The following is a 22,364-nucleotide window of genomic DNA, read 5'->3' on the forward strand; positions in this document are numbered from 1 at the left end:
AGCTGTAAAATCCTATGATTCAGGCATCCAATAATTTAATACTGCCAATAATTTAAATATAATCGTTGTTCTCTATTATCCTTATTCTAAGAGCATTAGAATATTTAGTATTACATGTAACATATAATAGAGGATTTGTATTACTGTAACATTTTCATCCTGATGTTTTAGCAATCTAAACACATATCCCTTTGAAGTTCCCTAAAGATTGCATTTTCATGAGAGTCTATTTAAGGTAACACAAGTAGGTTTTACTTTTATGAAAAAAATTTAATAATAATTTTTGTGACCCTGTTCTTTGAACATAGCACTATTCAACCAAGCGTACAAATGTTCTTGCTATTGATAAGCCTCAGTAGTTAAAACCACTTCCCAGGAGAATCTATAAATAAAAGGTTTCTCTGTTTCCTTATTTGAAAACACCTGACTTAAAAAAGAAGATCTGTTGGCACTTTTTTTTCCCCAGGAAACTCTCTACCATGAAGATTCATCTCTTTTTCTTTATTCTACTCTTTTGGGTCACAATTTTACCAGGTAACACGGAAATGTTAATGGGCATACTTGTGCTAATGAATTTGAGGAGGCATCAGTTTTTCCTTGTTAAAAGTATGGTAATAACATAGAGATTAAAAGGTTTTTATGTTAAATGCAACGTGCTACTCTGGATTGAACCCTGGAACAGAAAAATTTAAAAAAGACAATAGTGAGAAAACTGGTGAAATGTGAATAAAGTCTGTAGTTTAGTTAACAGTATTATAGCAATATTAATTTTTTATTTTTGACAAATGTACCATGGGTAAATGAGATGTTACCATAAGGGGAAGTTGGTCTCTATTATCTTTGCAACTCTGCCATAAATCTAAAATGATTTCAAAATAAAAAGTGTAAAACACCTGAAAGATCAATTCATTAGTCTCATCACCTTCATCTGGTAACATTAGTTAGAATTGATTCTTGATGGAAAAAAGTATTCTTTAAGCATAACCAACTGGTAAGTGGTAGATGGTTCGGTATAAGAGAGAGAACTATTTACCTTTTCCTTCTTTTTAACCTATGCCAATATACTACTTCCAGTCTAGGAAGACTTTCTTCATATTCTGTCCTTGGTACTATAGGTAAATCATGTCCCTTGTTGGCCTTTCTTAAGATCACATGAATGTTGAGTGTAATAACTTGTACATGAGCTGTATTTTTCATGAGATTTTTCCCCCTCAAGGATTATCTCTTCACATAAGGTATGTAACAAAATTCTCTTCTCCTGAACTAATGTGTAAGTATGAATTGTACAGAAATAAAATAATAAGTTTTGGAAGTAGAGAACTCGAGTTTACTCCCTTCTCCTTAAAGAGTTTAGTTTAAAGTGAAAGGCTGATCTCAAGTCTGCCTAATTTATAATATTGGCACTGAAATTAGGTTCAGTTCACTAACTCTAGGAAAATACTCCTTTGTAGAACCTGGCTGACATTTTTAGGACAAATGAAAATCATAATAGAGGCCTAGGAGAATGAATTAACTTACTCTTTCACTGTGAATATTATAAAGTCTACCATGACAACCTAAAAATTTTCACATAATAAACTGATAAATTATCATTAAAAGGTTGCAAATGGAGAAACTTCTATATAGGGGCCAAACATCAATGAAGTAACAAAGTAATACAGTTAATTGTTAATTTAACTAAGAAAATAACTTCCTCTACCTCCATTCAAAAATTGTTAGAAAAGGATCTCTGTATTTTTTTCCAGACCTAGAAAGGGCCAAAAGGAAATTCTACACAGATTCATATTGCTTTTAACATTATGATAAATCTTTTAAAATTTCTTTTCATTTTAACAATAGCTAAAATTAATAGATTACTATGCCAAGGGTTTTTATGTTTTATTAGCTTATTTTTTCCTTATAACAGCTACATCAAGTATCCTTAATAATGACTAATGTTATTCACACATTGATCAACAAATTTTAAAATGATGTGTTCTGTAGAATTAGAAATTATAAGCTACTTGGGGGAATACAGTGACATAGATTACAACATCAGTGGTATTAACTTTTTGTATATTTTTTCTTATATTTTCAAAGTGAGGCCATTGTTCTTGTTAATCACACATGTACCAGACTTTTAGAGAATTCCTACCATTAGTGATAAAAATATATATGTAAAAGTACAGAAATATTCAACATACATATTTTCTTCACAAAATTAGTAAAGGTGTATGTGAAATATGGACACTTTGAGACAATAATAAAGCAATAAGAATGTTGTCTTTCACCTCATAATTCACCAACATATGGCGGTTGAACTAAACTGGATAAAATTGAATCTCATATATGACTCTTAGAGTTCCTCAGTTGTTTTTTGTATCTCACCTTCAGATGGTAAAAGTTCTTACTCAAAATTGAGGTACAAAAACTCATTTTCCACTCAGACAGTTACAGTTGAAAAAGTGTTTAGACAAAAGTCCTTACATTTTCTATGCATGGAAATTTCCACTGAAGTCATTTAGCTTTATTCTTCATTTTCTAGAAGTTATAAAGGCACCAAATGTCTACAAATGAAGCATTGTTTCACTCAAACCTATTGTTTTATTCTGTCAAATTCAAAACTCTGTTATTGCTAACAATCACTTTTCAAGTCTGCCATGTACTTTGGATGTAGGATGGTACAGTTTTGTACTGAAAGGGTAATCATGATTTTTTCCCATTTCCAAGAAGGTTAACGATAGTCTACCACAGGGGTCCCCAACCCCCAGGCCACAGAACACCACACAACGAAGGTTCATCTGCTGCTCCCCATCGCTTCCCATCGCTCACATTACCACTGAACTATCCCCCCACCCCCATCTCTCCCCCACCTCACCCCCCCCCGGTCCGTGGAAAAATTGTCTCCCACAAAACCGGTCCCTGGTGCCAAAAAGGTTGGGGACTGCTCTTCTACAGAATAAAATAGCAAGTCAGTGAAATCAAAAACAAATTATGGGTTGAAGAGATATTTTAAGAGATGTCATGCCCATTTTTAGCTTATATCTTAAGTAGAGTTTTATGTATTGTTTAAATAAATTCCTTAACATGTGAAAATGTTATAGATGCCATATGAATGATGCTATGAAGTGCTTTGTGAGAACAATGGAGAGATGACTTTCTTGAAAATGATCAACAGAGATTTCAGAGAGAAGATAGTATTTGAGCAGTGTATCTGAGGACAGAGAAAATATATGTTTGGCTTATCACAGCATCGCTAGAACAGTGGTTTTCAGTGAGGGGCAACTTTGCCCCCAAGGAGACATTAGGCAGTGTCTGGAGACCTTTTAGGTTGTCACAACTGGTACTACTGGCATATAATGGGTAGAGGCCAGGGATGCTGCTAAATTCCCTTCACTGAATAGGATCGCATCTCACAGCAAAGGACTGTCCAAAAAGTCCATAGTACTTAGGATGAGAAACCCTGCCCTTGGGACTGTCAGAGTTTGACAAGAAGTGGACTTAATAGTTGAATGAGTGGATGGATGCTTGCAAAGACGAGTATTAGTGATCCAAAGACACAAGCTTCAGGAATACTCATATTTAGAGGTCAGAATGAGGAGAAAGAAGACAATAATTTCACTTTTAGAAAAGTGAAATAAGATAAGGAATAAGAAAGGGGTGAGGTCAGTTTAGGGTGAAATATTGGACAATAGTGTTGAATGTGACAGAACTCTTGTCAAAATGAGTATAATTCAGGTTTCTATCACTGGCAAATCATTTATGGGCTTGATAATAGTAACTCCTCAGAAACTGTAGAATAAATAATGATATTAAGAAGTTAGCATTTAAACTGTGCTGAGTAACTATTCTTTTGGCTGTAAATTGCATCATATTCTGCATTACTTCACTTATAGTGAGAAAACAGCTAATTTTAATAGAACAGTTAGGTTTTATACCAGCTATTTATACCAACAATATGGATAAAGTAGTTCCTAGTCTAGGGATCCACTAATAAGTATCACTACTCACCACCAACTGGTTGAAATGTAGACAGAATATCTAGGCAGAAAGGCCTGTCCTTTAAAGGAACTACTGGATACCAAACCTTAATGGCAGAAACTAGTGGCAAGATTTATTTGATTTCATACCATGAATATATAAAAACTATTTGAGTCTGACCTTTGGCCAGCTATCCACAAAACTTAGAATTCTCCTACACCAGTTCTCCTTATTCTCATCATATTGTAAGGTGAATACTTATCAAAAGTGATGTTTATGTTTTAAGAGACTCCAAAATAAAGGGCTTCTGAAAGTACATACATCAGTGCATAAGGTGAAATATGAAATTAAAATAGATTGGTTTAGAGTGGATCTTTTATTTTCATTTTTTTAAAAATTTTTATTGGAGTATAGTTGCTTTACAATGTTGTGTTAGTTTCTACTGTACAGCAAAGTGAATTAGCTATACGTATACGTATATCCCCTCTTTTTTGGATTTCCTTCCCATTTAGGTCACCATAGAGCACTGAGTAGAGTTCCCTGTGCTATACAGTAGGTTCTCATTAGTTATCTATTTTATACATAGTATCAATAGTGTAGATATGTCAATCCCAGTCTCCCAATTCATCCCACCACCCCCCTTCCCCCTTGGTAGCCATACGTTTGTTCTCTACATCTGCATCTCTATTTCTGCTTTGTAAATAAGATCATCTATACCAATTTTTTCAGATTCCACATATATGCGTTGATATGCGATATTTGTTTTTCTCTTTCTGACTTACTTCACTCTGTATGACAGTCTCTAGGTCCATCCACGTCTCTACAAATGACCCAATTTCATTCCTTTTTATGGCTGAGTAATATTCCATTGTATATATGTACAACATCTTCTTTATCCATTCCTCTGTCGATGGACATTTAGGTTGTTTCCATGCCCTGGCTATTGTAAATAGTGCTGCAATGAACATTGGGGTGCATGTGTCTTTTTGAATTATGGTTTTCTCAGGGTATATGCCCAGTAGTGGGATTGCTGGGTCACATGGTAGTTCTATTTTTAGTTTTTTAAGGAACCTCCATACTGTTCTCCATAGTGGCTGTATCAATTTACATTCCCACCAACAGTGCAAGAATGGATCTTATAGTCCAATATCTCCCAATTCCCCGAGTATCCCCAGATGTCCTAAATAATCAGCTTCTAGTGACAGTCAACCTCCAAACTACAAGATGAAACACGGAACTTGGAGCACTGGTAATTTCAGAAATCATCTAATGGGCAAAAATGGACCCATCTTCTAGTCGTTCTCCTTTTTTTTTTTAAATCAATGCTGACATCAAATATATCTCTAAGTTAGTTCATTTCTTTGGGGGGAAGTAAATCTCAAGATATACAAGGGAGTTGTAGGAATTCAGACAAATTGTCTAACATTGCCACTCCTGACATTAAAGAAAAGTAAAATCAAGCTGCAGTAGAAATCTCTTGAAGGAGAACTCATAAAGCACAACATTCAGCCTAAATAATGTGCGTGAGAGCAGGAGATAAATTATGTGGACTTTTATTGTTGTCTTGGAACTATCCTTCTGTTGCTATCCATTCATTTGTAAAAAAGCAAGCTGGCACACCTAAATGAAGTCCAAGACACTCTCTAATTTCCAGGATTTACCTTGCATCAACAAAGGACAGAACATTCACTTAAACTTCCTCAGTAAGAGTTTCACAGTCATAAATTAGAAGGGGGCTTTTTCTTTTGCCCTACTCTATACTCTTTTGCTTATTGGATTTTCTCCTTTTAAAATATGAGTGTGTCATAGCTATATTGCTAATTTCAGTCATTGTTTCCTTCTTACAGCTAGAAAAAGATATCCTCACTACGGTAGCTTGGATTTGAGGAGAGAGTGCAGAAGGGGTAATGGTCGATGTAAACCTGAGTGCCATAACACTGAAGTTAGGATTGCTTACTGCATAAGACCTGGAACTCATTGCTGCTTGCAGAAGTAAAGATGACAGAAGAAAAGAAAGAGACACATGCTCCGAGAAGAAAGGACCAGTGTTACTAAGTCTCCCTTCACATCCTTCAACACATCCTTCCAGGCCTGCGTATCACAGTCATACATAAAGAATTAAATAAAATTTAATAGTGAACCATTCAGAAGTGGTTCTATGTCACACACGTTATCTGGTGCCTTTACATTGCATTTTCTCTTGATCTCTAGGTACCAGAAATAAGCACGATTTATTTTATGGAAGTTCTTCGAGAACTGTTCACATTTCTGTGGGCCCTGTGCTAGTTGACATCAGCAATGTTGGGAGAAACCATAGATCAGAGGTATTGACCCATCTTATTTCTGAGATACAAGCCTCCAATCGAGATGTGCTATTATATTATTAGTAAACGCTGCTTGTAGATTATCCCATGAAAAAAATATAAATCCACTGAATGTGTGAGGCAAGACATTGAGAGTGCAGCTCCTTCTCTTGAGCGAGACAGAGCTGGAGTGAGAGAATGACAGAGTGTAAGAACAGAAGAGCAGGGGAAAATCACAATCAGCTCCATTTTCTAGCCATATTGTTTATGTAGCGGAGAAAAATCTGCATCAGGAAATTGAAGAGGGAGTGAAAAGGGAAGAAAATAATTTCAGAAAGGAGAAGAGACAACATGTAATTAAATATTTTGACCAAGGAAGTCAGAAACTATGACTAATAGCTGAACTCAGCTCCTCCGTCCTGAGAGGCGACCCTGTCTAAGGAGATACACAGAGTAGACGGAAGGAGGGGGATCTTCCCCCTTCAGCTCCACTCTGCCCCACTTCCTCTCACTGCCTTCTCTGAAGGTCTACAGTAGTTTTCCCCACAATCCTCTCAACAGTACAACCGTATCATACATTTTCTACTCAAAAAATGCAAATTCTGCTTCTTTTATGAGTTTAGACATGCAGTTTAGTAATTTGTATCAATTCAGAATGCTTTAGAAAAAAAATCATCAATACCACAAGAGTAATAAAACAGAAATTTCCCTTCCTCCCAAAATAAAATTAAATAATCCTTTGGTCATTTAAGTAAAGAAAAAGGACATCTATTGAGTGGATACCTGTGGGCCAGACTCGGACTCAGAAGGATACAAGTATTTCCAGGCCCCAGCTGCTCTCTTGATATTTGTATTATGGTGTCTCATCCCATATTCTAAATGCAAATATGAGATCTAAGAGTCTATGTTCATACTAAGCGTTATCTCTTACAGTGAAGTGCATGGGGAAATAATTTTCCCCTATTTAGATAAAGTTTCTAGATATATTTCTACCACGAGGGACTGTTTAATTTTTAGTTTTATTTTAATAAACATGAGTTCCCATTATGAAACAATTATTTGCTAGGCATACATTGGAGGCTTACATGCATTGTATTTCACATTTTAATAACTTAAAATAGACTTTGTCCAATGTGTTGCTTTGCAGTGTAAATATCTTCAAAAGTATTTTTACAATATTCATTTAAAAAGAGTTTCTCAACCTTAGCATTACTGATATTTTAGTCCAACAAATCTTTATTGTGGCAGCTGTCCTGTGCATTGTATCTTTAGCAACAAGACGTTTCTCCACATCCCTAGACTTTACCCACCAGATGTTGATAGCACTCTTTCCCCTAATTGTGACAACCAAAAATATCTACCTACGTTGCTAAATATGCCCTTTAGGGGGCAAAATCACTCCTGGTTTAGAGCCACTGGTTTATAATTAAGCACTCTTTCTCACAGAAATTTAAAAATAAAAATGGAAACAAAAAAAAAATCAGCAATGTTTTCAGATAATCAATAAATTTTCTGTGCTTTATGAGAACAAATATCTATTTGAATTTTTCAAAAGTTATTATAAATGAGCTAGAGATGATGATATATTGGTGGTCCCAGAAAAAGATTAGCCTAACTTTTGAACAATAAATATATCAGCCACGTTGAGAAGCAGATTAGTAAAATAAATGCTCCAGAGGAAAGTTTAATTATTATTGATATTTGTCCTACCTGACCAGATACTGAGCCAGAATTACAACAAAGCCTGTAAAGTAAAATTGAGAAGCCTAATATACTAGCAGTATGGAGCAAGTAAGAATTGAATGTTTTAGTGATCACCCAGAAGTGGTAGATGGGTAGAGGTTTCTTGGAAGACACTCGAGATTCTTCTGCATGTGAACTAGTCTGTACTGGTAGACCCCCCATCTTTCAGTGCTTGACAGAGAAAACCAAAACGATCCAAATTTTTGATCTGGTCTCTCCTTGTGTAGTCCAGTGTATATTCAAGCTACCAGCTTCTGCCTTCAGCACAAGGGACAAATGTGACAGTCTTGAAGAATGCAAACCCATGAACATGAAGTATGAAATTAATATTCGTCCCTGCGGAAATCTTTTAGTTCTTTGTGATATCAACTGAAAATTCTAGAAGCCCCTTTAATGAAGTTCTGCAGCCAGCTTTCTTAAAAAGAAAGAGGTGTCACTGATTATTCATATTGCCCTCAGAATTTACTAACAAAAAAAGAAAAGAAAAGAAAAAAGGGGAAAAATACTTATAAATGCAAAGATTTCTGGCAACTTTCTTGCTCATACACTGTAATTTTCATTGCATTTATTGACCAAATGGTTAGATAATCTTAAATTAAACTAGTTTGCTCTAAAAAGCTGAAAGTTTTGCATTTTCCCCTCCTTTGGCCCAGAATCTGAATTTTGATGATAGTATGTATTTCCCTTTACTTTTAGTTTTCTGTAAGTTTTGATTGGCAGAGACCTTGATGCAATAGACACCACGAGGTATCACATATTTTTGTTGTTATTTAGTAGCTCAATATACATCTGAATCAATTAAAAGCATTATGTTGAAACCATCAAATTCCAGAACAGGACTAGGAAGAGAAGAATTAACATCCAGCCTGATATCATGCATTCAAACCCGATCTATTTCAGAATTTATTTCACCTCAATGTCCTTGGGCGAGAACAAAATCTAATTCCAATTAATAATTTATTTATTCAGACAACATTTGATTAAGGGCTTGCTTCTTCCCAGGTATGATGTCGTGGGTTTTAGATCTGAAGATTAAAAAATTACACCTTCTGTCTTAAGGCACTGTTATTAACTGATTACAAACTGAGTTTTAAGTACTATTCAACTGATAGAGTTAAAAAATGAATAAAACATGGGATCCACTCCCAAGATCAACGTCAATTCATAATACTGACAATATGTGAGTTAGATTCTGCATTCCTCACCCCCTCATTTATTTACCAATTCAATAAATACTCATCGAGAACCTACTGTGTGTCAGCCATAATGTAATAAGATTGGGACACATCAATAAACAGCACAAACAATAATCCCTATATTTCTGGAGCCATATTTTAGAGGTAGAGACAAATACAAACAGTAAACATAATAAATAAGCAAATAAATAAGCAAATTTCTCTGTTGATAAATCAAACAGAGCTAAGGAACCCCAAAACGCTGTTGGGCTGTAATAATTTAAAATAGGATTTTTCAGGGGTCCCTTATTGAGAAAGTGACCTTTGAGCAAAATAATGAGAAAGGCAAAGAATTGCTCCTGGGAACATACTTGAGATTTGTGAGGAATGCCGGTGAAGCAAGGGTAGCTGGAAAAGAGTGACTTAGGAGGAGAGTCATGGGTAAGCTGGTCAGAAGGGAAACGTATATACAGATTACCCAGAGCCTTTAGGAACTAGAAAGGATCTTGCCTTCTATTCTGAGAGAAATCCAGTGAGTTTCAGCCAGAGGAAAAACATGATTTGAATTTTGTTTTAAAAGAACATCCCTGAAGTGCTTTCATAATTAGGTGGTATTGAAATAATATGTGTAATACATGATGGTAGCAGGGTGGTAACAATAAAAACAGTGAGGAATGGTAGGATTATGGATATGTAAAGTAGAGTTAGTCAGATTTATATATTTTTTTTAATATCTTTTTTGAAGTATAATTGCTTTACAATGTGTTAGTTTCTGCTGTATAACAAAGTGAATTAGCTATACGTATACATATATCCCCATATCCCCTCCCTCTTGCATCTCCTTCCCACCCTCCCTATGTGGACACCCCTCTAGGTGGTCACAAAGCACCAAGCTGATCTCCCTGTGCTATGCGGCTGCTTCCCACTAGCTATCTGTTTTACATTTGGTAGTGTGTATATGTCAATGCCACTCTCTCACTTCATCACAGAGGGGGAAGTTAGTCAGATTTTATGAGATTTTTTTCCTTTAAGCTATTTTCTAATCTGCCTTATTCTATTCTTTACCAAACCTTCTTAAAAAGTAGCCTAGACTCATAGTCTCTGCTCTATCAAATATTATACTCTTCTCCCCCAATACATTTATCCATTTCAATTAACTGAAAATCTTCTTGCTAATACTATAAAAGTTTTCCAAAAAGCAAACCCAAAGACTTATTTTAATTCTTCATCTTGCTGGAATTCTGCACATGGCTAGAGTTGGTCACTATTTTGACAATGATTAACTTTCTCCATTTGGATAGTCTCTTGAATGCCATGGCCTCTAGTGTTTTGTCCCTGAATCTCCTTTCTTCTTGTTTGATACGCTTTCCCAAGATAATCTTGTTTACTACAATGACTTCTTCTATCAACAAGCATTTTTCTCAATATATTTCCCAAACCACAAAGCTGTATTTATTACTACTTATGGAACTTATGTATTCAGCCAGCTTCCAAATTTTTTAATCCTGATATGTCAAAAATAGAGCTTCTTACAAAGCGTAAAGTCTTTCCTCTTCCTATTATTCTCTGTTTCATTAACTGCTATTATCAACTACACAGTATTAAAAGCTAAAACACTTGATATCATTGCTGCTCTGCTTCCCAGCAGTACTCTTCTCCCAAATCCAAAAGTTACCAAGTTGGGCTGCTTCGAATTCATAAATATCTCCTAACTTCACTTTCTCCTCTTTATTTTAAATCCCATTAACTCAATTATATTTCTCATTATTTTGTATCTAGAATTCTCTAAAGACTGTCTAACTAGCTCCTCTGCTACGAAACTCCACTCCCTTAAAGAGAAAATGGTGTTTTAAATCTCTCTAGTTTCACCTCTCCATTCATGACAATGTTCAATTCCTCAGTTTTGCAGGTCTTTTGCCACCTGTACCCAGTTTGACTCTGTATTTTATGAAGTCTGTGTCCACATCACTTCAGTTATGCTAAAGTGATACCATTCTGCATGTATCATAAATTCTTTCAAAACACCAGATCTATGTTTAGGAGATATGTCTATATCTAATCTATATCTGTATCTATCTATCTATCTATCTATCTATCAGTTGGTCCTATGGGTGAAATGGGAATGGTTATCCCTATCTCATAAGGTTATTAAGTATTAAATCAGATGGTGAATATATTAGTAACTTGCTTAGTAAAGAACCTGAAATCTAAAGAACACTTAGTGAAGCATAGCTGTTAATAATGGTTATGGTAGTAGTAGCTATAGTAGTATTAGTAAAAAATAGACCTTTCTAGGAAGAGCTCTTTAGTTTATGCTGTGAACACATTTTATTTATATCTCAGAATTGCCTTTACAAGTGATATTGTATTTTTTTCATTTCTATGTCATCATCTCCCAACTATAGACACTGGCTGTCTTCTGGGGGTGGGAGCTTAATTATTTTATTTATTTTTTTCATCTGCATCCAGCACAGTATCAATACAACATAGTTGCTTACTAAATGTGTGTTGTGTGAATCAGGAGAGAAGGTATTCTCTTCATTTAATAGTGAAAATGAAGAAAAACCGATGAGTTAATAAAGCGTTTTTCTTTAACTTGCCACAAACCTATAAATCATTCATACTGACTATAAAAGCTTACTTTACTAATTTGGGGGCTACAAACTATTTCCATTTGTGTTATCTTATTCAATTGTCACACAACCCTCTGAAGTACGCAGTTATTATTAAACACATTTTACAGTTGAAGAAACTAGCATAGGAGTTAAGTCATTTCCTCAGTTGATATAGGAAATAACTGATGGAGATTGTAATAAAGTCCAGAGAGGTTTTCAGTATATAACACCAGTTAGATTTCTTTCTATGATGACATATTTGTTCACTCAGCCGTTTTATCAGTTATTTACACATTTATTGAGTATGTTGTTTCAAGCACTTTGTTACACGCTGAAATAAATCAGTAAACAAGGCAGACAGCCTGCTTGATGGAAGGCAGCTTGCACTATAGCAGGGCATAAGCACTAATAACAATGTTTCATCTGGGGTCAGTTTTAAGGGTGAATGCAAAAGGGAAGTAAAAACAATGGGTATGAGAATAACCTGATTTTGAAACCTTATTCATTTTTTAATACTATAAAAGGAGTTTACGTGTTTCATCTCATTATAACTTTTCAAATTTCACGAAACCCTCAATTTCATAAGGAAATTGAAATCCAGTGGACTAAATCATTTGTCCAATATGTCACAGCTGGTAAGTAGGGTACACAGGATTGAAACATAGTACTATCTGGTTCTGAAAGATCATACCCTTTCAAAATACAATATTGTCCAAACTTCCAAACAACCTATGGCCTTGTTTCTACCTTGATTTACACCTGGACCCAGTGAGAATAGACATCCTCCAAACCCACCTCTTCTTACTTTCAACTCTTCCTTTCTACTTGCCCAGAGTATCATGAGGTAGGCAGAGCAGTCATCTCCTCGGAGATGGGGCGATACATGCCAGACATTTCTCCTGGGAGGATGAAGACCCCCCCACAGAACTTGGGAAAACTAACATTTAATAAACTCTATGGGAACCACTGAGCTTTGAACCGTCAGTTTTCTAAGAGCTGTCCATACGCATGGGCAAGCAGGACTTGTCACGTTGCTGTCCACCATATACTGCCACCATAACTGTAGCTCTTCACTCTTGCCCAGACTCCCAGAAATCTTTCCAGAACATATACTCCTTATGGGGCCTCCAAACTAGTGCTTATATTTTTCTTATCATGAAAATTTATCATCAACTTCATTTCTCCAGTTATGTTTAAAAAGTGCAGACATATTAGAAGATGAAAGAGATGCTATGTGTCCTTCCTCCAAACAGTTACTTATTTTTGTTTATATGTGGTATATATCAGCTAGTTTCAATCACCTCACATGAATGTGTATGTGCTTATGGGTGACATTTGTATAGCACTGAACAGTTTATAACACATCACATAACCAATTTTCACGACAATGCTATGAGGATGTGTTATTCTCACTCACAGTTTTCACATGACATAGCTGTGATTCTAAACAGATATCTTATTTGCAAATAACTAAGAAGTGTGATAGAACCAGTTTTTCAATGCACCCTCTTTGTTTCCAGATCATATAGTTCTATACATTTCTTTATTATTTAAAACGTTTCTACTCTTTGAAAAAATGAGAAAGTAAAAGCAACATTATAATATTTTAATGTTACTCATGATCTCTATAAATCCACACTTCTCTTTTCTGAATTTAACATATCTTAACATAGATTTGATGGGTTGACAAGATGTTATGGTCTCAGGCATGTTGATTAGCTTAAAAAGTACTACCCTGGCAAAAGACTTTTAAAAAAAGCAAAATGCAATCATGCAGCACACCCTTTCCTCCTTTAAATTATATTAAATATGGCTCTGAAATAACTTTAGATTTCACCAAAATTCATCAATGGCCAGAGATTGTCTCATCATGAATTATCTTTCCATTCCCAAAGAAGATACATATATTCACATGTCAAAACCTTCCTGACAATCTCTTGCACTTTAAGCTTAACTTCTTTCTCTTTTCTACTGACTTTATTAATAATATAGTTAGTATATTTGAAGTCTTCTCTATGTTCTCTACATTTGAAGTTACTGGCCAGTTCTCACCCTGATGCTTGGAGAATCCTTGGTACTCAAACACCTGCCACATGGAATGAAATGAAACACCATTCTGAATTTCAGTTAGATTCTGGGCAGACAATTAGGTTCTATGAGTTGACATTATATAACTTTAATCTAAATTCAATTCAATTAATTCTCCAAATTTTAATGAAATTATTCTGCAGTATTTTTCCTGACACACACACATATGCAAAATTTAATATTCAAAATGTATGTATGGTAGCTCTATTTATTATAGTCTGTAGGGCAGATGGGTGGAATGACTTATCCAAGATAAATAAATACTATGATAAAATTTAGGGGAAAGAAATAAGCCTGACTTCAAAGTGCCTTCTATTCTAAAGCATTGGTTACAGTACAATTGAATCTTTAAGAAAAATAAAAGCTTAGCTTCTGTGTACTATAATTTAGTGCAGCGCTCCCCAACCATTTTGGTACCAGGGACCAGTTTCGTGGAAGACAACTTTTCCACAGATCGGGTAGGGGGCTGGGGGGGGATTGTTCAGGCAGTAATGGGAGCGATGGGGGGCCGCAGATGAGGCTTCGCTCCCTCGGCCACCGCTCACCTCCTGCTCTGCGGCCCAGTTCTTTACCGCCGCGGACCAGAGCTTGGGGATCCCTGATTTAGCGTATGAACAGGAAACTGTGACTTTGGAATCTCAGAACATCTTTCTTTGCATTGTCCTAGATGACTCACAGCAAACTAGAAGTTAACAGGGGGCTCCACTTTCTACTAAATACTTAATATACAACAAAACTGTGTTTCTATGTGCATATCTAAGGTAGCTTACTTTTTAATAAATTATTCTATGAATAAGTATTTTCATGCCTACTGTGTTCCAATTATCGGGGATTTACTGGGTAGGAGATAACAAAGAATCAGAAGAAACCATAACTATCACATAAGGGTGTATATTTTGGCTGCAAGAATAAACAAATGTTTTTAAAAATGCATATAATTAAGTACTAAATTATGTTATGTAGACTGTTGAAAGGAACATATCCATTTGCTCTAGTATAATGAAAAAAATTTCAATTAAGAGTAAGATCTGGAATGGAGAAGAAAGTATTGAACAAATGATACTGTGAGGAGGAAATAAGAATCGGTTTTAAAAATTGAGAAAACATGAAATGAAAAAATTAAGCAAGAAAAAAAGATAGGGGAGTAAGAGCCCCTAGAAGCCACCTGAAATTTAATACTGATGTGAGCTGTAAGATAAGGATGTACACTTTTTGTGCAAGTGAAATGTTTGTATCTTGGTCACCTTTTGAAACAACTGGTAAATTGTCCTGTAAAACAACCTGACATCCCGAACACTCCATCTCCTACACACATGATCTCATGACTAGAACAGGTTGTTTTTTCCCTTTAGCAAAAAAATTAGATTGCTGACTTTAGATGTCTTTCTTGATTGCAGCCAGAAGTGAACTTGAACCAAAGTATAGATTTGAGAGATGCCAAGAAGTGAAAGGAATATGTAAAACATTTTGTGATGACGTTGAGCATGATTACGGATACTGCATTAAATGGAGAATTCAGTGCTGCATATACACTCTGGAAACCAGAAGTACAATTGAACATCAAAGTCTTTAAAAGAGATACATCTTATTGACTCAAGAGTAGGTAAAAAGAAAATGCTTTCAGTGTTTAATGGAAATGTACACTTTTAAATCTTAAATATCACTGTTTACATAAATAAAAATAATTTACAGTCTCTAATCTGTCTATTCTTTGCACACTTTCTTTGTATTTCGGATGGATGAACACATTAAAAGAGTGGCTTTTGCATTTTCAGAAGTTGTCCTATTGGGGACCAGGAATGAGGAGATGGCATTTAGTTCAACAAGAGATTATTAATGTTACATACACCTGTGTGCTTAAAATTGCTTAGGCTACTCTATCTGAAATATTTAAGTTATATGGTTTACATGGATGTCGATACATCTTATGATTCCATTTAATCAAGGCAAGTAATGAATTTCTGGACTAGCCACTTCAAAGGAGAACATATTAGCCATCAAGCAGAACACAGAACCCACAGCAGGACCCTGCAGGGAACAAGAGAGACCTGTAGGTTGCAAGTCTGAAAGTAGAATGTGGGTCAGAGACAAATTGTTCAAGAACTTTCACCCACATAGTTTTTACTATGTTTCCACAGATAACTATGGAAGCTGGGGAGTTAGTTTAAAAACAAGGGGAATAAACTTTTCTAAATGAAAACTGGAGGTTCAGAGATCAAAAACTCAAATCCACTACCCAGGAATCATTAACAAAATTAACATCCTTGAAAACTGCTAAGCCTTGGATGACAGCATGCAGGTTTTCTTTAATTTTTCTGAGGTATGTTGGTGAAGTTCTTCAGCTATAGTCCTGTTAAATAAGCCACAGATTCAATGATCTTCTAAGATTTAGAATTAAACTATGAACAACACAGATAAGCTATAAATACAGATAGGTCCCTCATCACAAACTCTAGTGAGCTTCACCTATATAATGTCATTATTTCTTGCTTTAAGAGACCTCACCAGCAACAGGACTTTGTTATTTGTAATGTTTTCCTTCTTTTTAGCACATCTTTCTTCGATTAAAGTAACATATTTTTTTGATTTTTTTCTTGAAACCTATTGAATGCATTCTTGAAGTTCTGTCCAGATTACTACGTACGATCCAAGTAAATATAGAGCTAGTCAAATGGTGCTGATAAAGAATCCAGGATTAATTCAGCAGGACATAGCTAAACTTGTAACTAAGCACATAAACTCTGACAGGGTGAGCACCTGCTTAGCTGATGTGCTCTAGGGCATCAATACTCAAAGTGTGCTCTACAGAACAAGAGCATTTATACCACAGGACAGCTTGTGAGCAATGGAGCATCTCTGCCCTGCCCCATCACTACTGAGCCAGAATCTGAATTTTAACAAGAACCCAGGGGATTCACATGCAAATTAGAGCTCAAGAAACACTGTTTTAGCAACACATCAGAGCTGCATCCAGCTACTAATCAATCTCTGTCTTCCTCCTTCCCTGCCCTTTCCCTCTTTTCTTCTCCCCCTCTTTCCCCTCTAAAGCATTTATCCTCATCTCTCAGCTACCCTGAACTTTCCCCTGTGGGAGTTTCTGGTTTTGTCTGTGTGTTAGACATTTTTGGGGGATGTGAATGTCCCCTATAGTACACATGTATTGTGAGATAAAAGGAAGCCCCCTGCCATAAACTCCCACATGGCTCAGTGTGTCATATTATTGGATTGTTCCTTCAAAAAGTACAAAATCTAATCCAAGGCCAACAGGAAGCGGGGAGGAGAGGACAGGTACATATCAATGATCAATGTTCTGACAATGGTCAGATTGTCAAGGACAGGATCCCCTTATTTGTGGTTGGACCTGAGAGGTAGGAGTTTCTGCAGATTCAAAGGGAGGAGAACTGAATGAAATGATAGGGAGAGTCAAAAACAAGGGACACTTTCTCTAAGCTGCCATCTTTTCCCTCATAGACCACTGCAGTAATCTCCAAAATCACCTCCCTCCCTGACTCTGTTCATACTCCCTTCCAAACAGAGTGGGAGCTAGAGTGAATTCCTAAACACTTAGCCACCTTCCATCAAACATGTAATAAGATCCACCACTTCCCCATGACCTGAAAAGCCCAGTAGAGATGGAGCCCCTGCTGCACCCTGACCTCCGCCCCCGACTTGTCCATTTCTCAGTAAGTGTCAGTCTCTCACCTGCTCTTTTCTCCTTACACACATTATGCTCTCTGGAGTATTTAACTTTGGCCCTCTGCATGAGACACCCTTTGTTGGCCACCTCTTTCTCAGGATGGTGGAAGTCATCTTTGGACCATTTAATACAATGTCTTTCTTGGTAACCACTCTCTTTCCTAACACTCTATGGAATTTTATGAAGAGCAATTCATATCTGAAAATTAAACTCCAAGCGTGGCTGTCACCATGCTCTTCTTGCCTCCTGCTCAAACCTAGAGTCTTGAGTGGCACCAACGCATAGTGAGAACTCAGTAATTTTTTAAGTTATTAATGAGTGCTTTCCTTGTTAGATTCACGCATTATCTCATTTAATATGCAGTACAATTCAATAAGTTTTGATATTAAAATCACCATTTTATAGATAAGGAAATTGAACCTCCAAAAGATCACTTAGTAAAAGCAAGCCTAACATTCAACTCCAGGGCTTTCTAATGTCAAAGAATTGGCTCTTTCTATATCCTAAAATCAGTCAGCCTGATCAAGGGGTCCCAGATGGAGGTAATCTGTCAAGGGTATGAATGCTCAGAAGTAGGAAACTGCATTAAATGAACTTTGGAAATACTTTATAAATCTTGTTTCTTCATTTCCGAGAGTCTGCAGACAACTTTCAAAGGGATAGAAGCATGCACTTGACAGTTATCTACATTCTTTAGTTTGGTTTCAGTTCCTAAAATAAATTCTTACTTATCTTCAATTAGAAGCTGTTTTCTCAGATGTATTATGATTTTTGTTAATTTTTTTTAACAAAATAGGGGCTTTTCAGTAAGGTCTTTGCATAGTGGAGAAGTGGGGAAAAATTGGGCTTCACCTGTGACATCCCTGAGGGATATATTTCTATAAGAACTATGGGAAATATAAATATTCTCAGATTTTATTATTTAATTTTTTTAGTTGTTTTATTCCTACTCTTTTTTTCTTTCCATCTCTAAGTACACTCTGTGTGTCTACATATACACATACATATTTGCACACAAATATATATATATTTGTAAAATATTTTTTCCTCCACAGGTGGTCTCCTAACTCATGGTGCATGTGAAATATCAAAGGATGAAATTCCCAGTAGAGCACTGGCTTATGAATCCCAGAGCACAGTAAAATGTAGAGAACAGGGAAAAAAGCATTGGCTGGGTCAGATTAAGTACTCATCTTGCAACATTCAATCTTCACATCATCTATTTAAGGTGACTAATTTTATTACCACCACCCCTAGGAAAGCTGAGACTGGAATGGAAACACTCTTTGCCCAAGGCTCACACAGTCAGAAAGTAGTAAAGTGGCATTCAAACTCATTCAGTCTGTCCACACTATTCCATACACTGCCTTAATAGAGGGCTTGAGTATACACATCCTGGGTACTGATGCTCTCCTGGGCTTGGTGGGGAGAAAAATGTGCTTCATCCACATTTCGGGCATCACTTCATCAGAGCAAAAGAAGTGATGAGACTCATCATATGAATGGAAGAAATGGTGTAGATGAGTTCACGCCTGACAAAAACAGAGCGTATGACTAAATCAGTCGTATCAGACCTGGATAAGCGTCTGGAAGATTTAGGGGTATTTATTTAAAAGTGCAATTTTCTGAACCATACCCATGAATCACAGAATGAGACAATTCATGGGTGGTTCCCAGGAGAGTGCATTTTTTAAATCATCCCATTTGATTCTAAAAGTTATGAAGTTCAGAGAACCATTGATTCACATAATCCTTCTGCTATTTCTGAATATGAATTCACCTTTTTCTTTTAGAGTCAGCCATCTATCATTTACCAAAGCTTAAACAGCTTTAGTGCTGTGTTATGAACAGAGAGAAATTAGAGGAGCTCATTATTGCCTTTCAGAAATTTGTTCATTCACAAATTCATTGATTCTAGTGTAGTGGATAAGAAATGGGTTCAAGAATCAGACTGCTTTTGGTTAGGACTCGGTGCTTTCTCTGCAGAGGGCCTGGGTTCAAACCCTGGTCAGGGAACTAAGATCCCACCAGCCATGCAGCAGGGCCAAAAAAAACAAAAAGAATCAGACCGCTTTGGGGTGTAATGTCAGCAATGGTAATTACTAGTACAGTGACTTTGAACAGGTTATTAAATGAATGCCTCTAATCCTCATTTGCCTCTGTGTGAAATGATGACAGTAAAACATGGCATAATGTTTGACAGTAGTATCTACTTCATAAGCTTGCTGTTATGTTTAATTGAGATATTAAATATAAAGTGTTCAGGTAGTAACCAATATTTAGTAAATATTCAATAAGTACTCCCTACTACTTACTGGCCATATAGTAAGAACCAATCCTTTGGCTAAATATAAAAAATAAAAATAGGAAGTGGAGTTGTAAGGAATATTTATATGTACAATCTATATACTTTTCAGAACATTTCTCTCACCGTTATCCTTGATACAAACCATATTTAGAATGGTAAGTCATAATTACCTGTTTAAGGTTAAGAAAACAGAGCATTAGTTCCCCTTAGTCATCTTCCATAACCAAGAAAAGGGAGAGAAATGGGTAACAACTCTTTATGAATTGGTCTCTGATCCCTTAAGATTAGGATTCTGACATTCACTCTCTCAGAAGTGTCATTTTCTAAAATTTTCTGGGTAGATAAACGATAGATACTACAATTGCTACTATAACTTTATTTCAATCCCCATTCAGTAGGTCTATATTAAATACCTTTTCTGTCCTAGGCTCCACTGTAAAATTGTCAAGATCGCTACCTCATGGAGTTTACATTCTAATGAGATGTGGCAGTTAATAATAATGATAGTGGTAACAATTATATCAAACTGTGTGAATAAATAATTTTAAAAAAACAAAAGCTGACAAGGGATCCAGCTAATTTCAGATAAAGACAAACAAAGAACACCAAAAATAAATTTCAATGAAGCGAGGCTCACTATAATCATTAGAGTAGGTACCAAAAAAGCCTTTAAAATCTCCTCTGATAAGATGACATATGAGTAGCAGAGACCAAATTAAAAAAAAAAAAAAATCAATTGTGATTCTGGGTAAAAAGAGTGAGGAGACTACAACTTGAAAGAATGCTTGATAATGAGGCCTAAATATCACATATCTCTCTCTCTCACACACACACACACACACACACACACACAGAGTCAAAATCCTTCTGAAGCAAAGAGAAGATTGCAGTTGGGTGAGGGTTAAAGTAATGCATTCAGTGAAGAAATGAGTCTTCATTTGAGTAAAATTTGGATTGACACACAGAAATGGATCATATGCAAAATATGTATGAATGATTAATGACTACTGTGAATTTATAATCCATAACTTAAAATTCACTTAGACATAAGAAGAGGAGGCACATAAAAACATGTAACACAATGGATAATCAATACTCTGTTTTCAAAATTAAAATATGATGTTTTGATCACCACATTAATTTCCTTAGCTCACCGATGCATAATACCAAAAGTAATAAATGTATTTTGATAGTTATAGAATTTCATCTTTCCTCAAACCACCAACTTAAGTGATGCTCTTACAAACAAAGATATTAGGAGGAGGTGTCAGTATCAACATATATTTTCTCTAAAGTGTTACTTAAGCCTCTACTAAACAATAGTTACTGGAGATAGTTGCAGATCAATATTTCTATAGCACTGTATAAAAAGGTAAAACTAATAATGGCCTCTGCCTACTTAGCTGTGGCTTTCTTTTATATTTCTATCACTATTCATTAATCTATAGATTTAAATGTCTCTCCTTTACCTTTCTATACTCTTTCCTATCACCCACCCTTCATTTATAACCCCAAAGTGTAGCCCTGAGCTTAAGGACACTTTGAAAGTATGGGAGTAGACATCTGCCCACACACTGGAAGACGTCATTGTTGGAACTGAATAATGAAGTTAAACATACCCATTGTACTAAGATTTACCAGTAGTAGTAGTAGTAGTGATTAGGCAGAGAGTTTCACACTGCAATAACAGTGTGGTATGACTGTAAGCAAATTCTTGAGATCAATTGTTTCATGTGTAAATTTTTTAAAAAATGATTCACAAGTAATAAGATAGCACAAAATATACATTTGTTAGACTGTAACATTTGTCACCAAAATCAAGACAAAACACACAAGCCAACAGACACTGAACAACATTTTACCACCAGACTATACATTCTAATAGTTATCTTTAAGGTTAGTTTAAAATTCAAGGTTTATATTATTTCCTTTAGCACCCAATTACGGCTTAATATAGAATAAGAGCAACTAGTTGCAACAGAGTTCTGCATGAGAAATTATTTTTGACTCATCTCAGTGACAATGTATAATATACAACAGTTTCCTCTACTCCTTAGAATGCCAAGGAGGATTCATGCTGGACTGGGAAAAATATTTGTTGGGATGAAAGGAAAGAACAATTTGCACTATTTACCAAAGTGTCTCTAGATTCTTCTAAAAACAGACTTTCCCAGGAGTGGTTTTTTTCCAGAGTTCCTGCTTCCAGAAGGGTTCTTCAGCCGTAAAAATAAAGGGTGAGAGCAAATGAATTGTAATATTTCTTTTACCTTGGAAACCACAAGTTTCCATTATTACGTAATTTCCTTTGAACTCTAAAACAACCATTTCAGGTGATTTGGGTATGTAGTAATAATAATGGTTAAAAATATGAACTCTGACAATAGACCATGTTCAATTCCAGTTTCACTACTAACCAGCTAGCTGGTTGACTTTGGGTGAGTTACTTCAATCTCTATGTGTTAGTTTCCTTGTATG

General features: G+C 35.7%; 2 protein-coding genes across 3 annotated transcripts; both read left to right on the forward strand.

Annotated features, from left to right (window-relative positions):
• Positions 1–209: 209 nt before the first annotated feature.
• Positions 210–22,007, forward strand: LOC309637318 (beta-defensin 110). 2 transcript variants are annotated; one of them, XM_082411737.1, is made up of 2 exons: positions 210–534; positions 15,282–16,377. In XM_082411737.1, the coding sequence occupies exons 1-2, from the start codon at positions 480–482 to the stop codon at positions 15,455–15,457; spliced, it is 231 nt and encodes a 76-aa protein (XP_082267863.1). In that variant the 5' UTR covers positions 210–479; the 3' UTR covers positions 15,458–16,377. The 2 variants fall into 2 exon arrangements, with proteins under 2 accessions (XP_082267863.1, XP_082267862.1); XM_082411736.1 differs by lacking the exon at positions 210–534 and adding an exon at positions 21,947–22,007 and having other exon boundaries at positions 15,253–15,483.
• On the forward strand, positions 793–5,964 carry LOC309638133 (beta-defensin 110-like; the record flags this gene model as incomplete). Its single annotated transcript, XM_082413753.1, has 2 exons — positions 793–796; positions 5,760–5,964. 2 exons carry the CDS (start codon positions 793–795, stop codon positions 5,954–5,956), a joined length of 201 nt encoding a protein of 66 aa, XP_082269879.1. The 3' UTR covers positions 5,957–5,964.
• Positions 22,008–22,364: the final 357 nt, after the last annotated feature.

Source organism: Balaenoptera physalus (genome assembly GCF_965194825.1).
Source record: "Balaenoptera physalus genome assembly, chromosome: 11".
NCBI lineage: Eukaryota > Metazoa > Chordata > Mammalia > Artiodactyla > Balaenopteridae > Balaenoptera > Balaenoptera physalus.

Excerpts from the sequence above, each read along its gene's own strand:
- LOC309637318 (XM_082411737.1), top strand. The coding sequence starts at position 480 with ATGAAGATTCATCTCTTTTTCTTTATTCTACTCTTTTGGGTCACAATT. Across the intron at positions 535-15,281 it reads TTGGGTCACAATTTTACCAG|CCAGAAGTGAACTTGAACCA; the intron begins GTAACACGGAAA and ends TCTTGATTGCAG.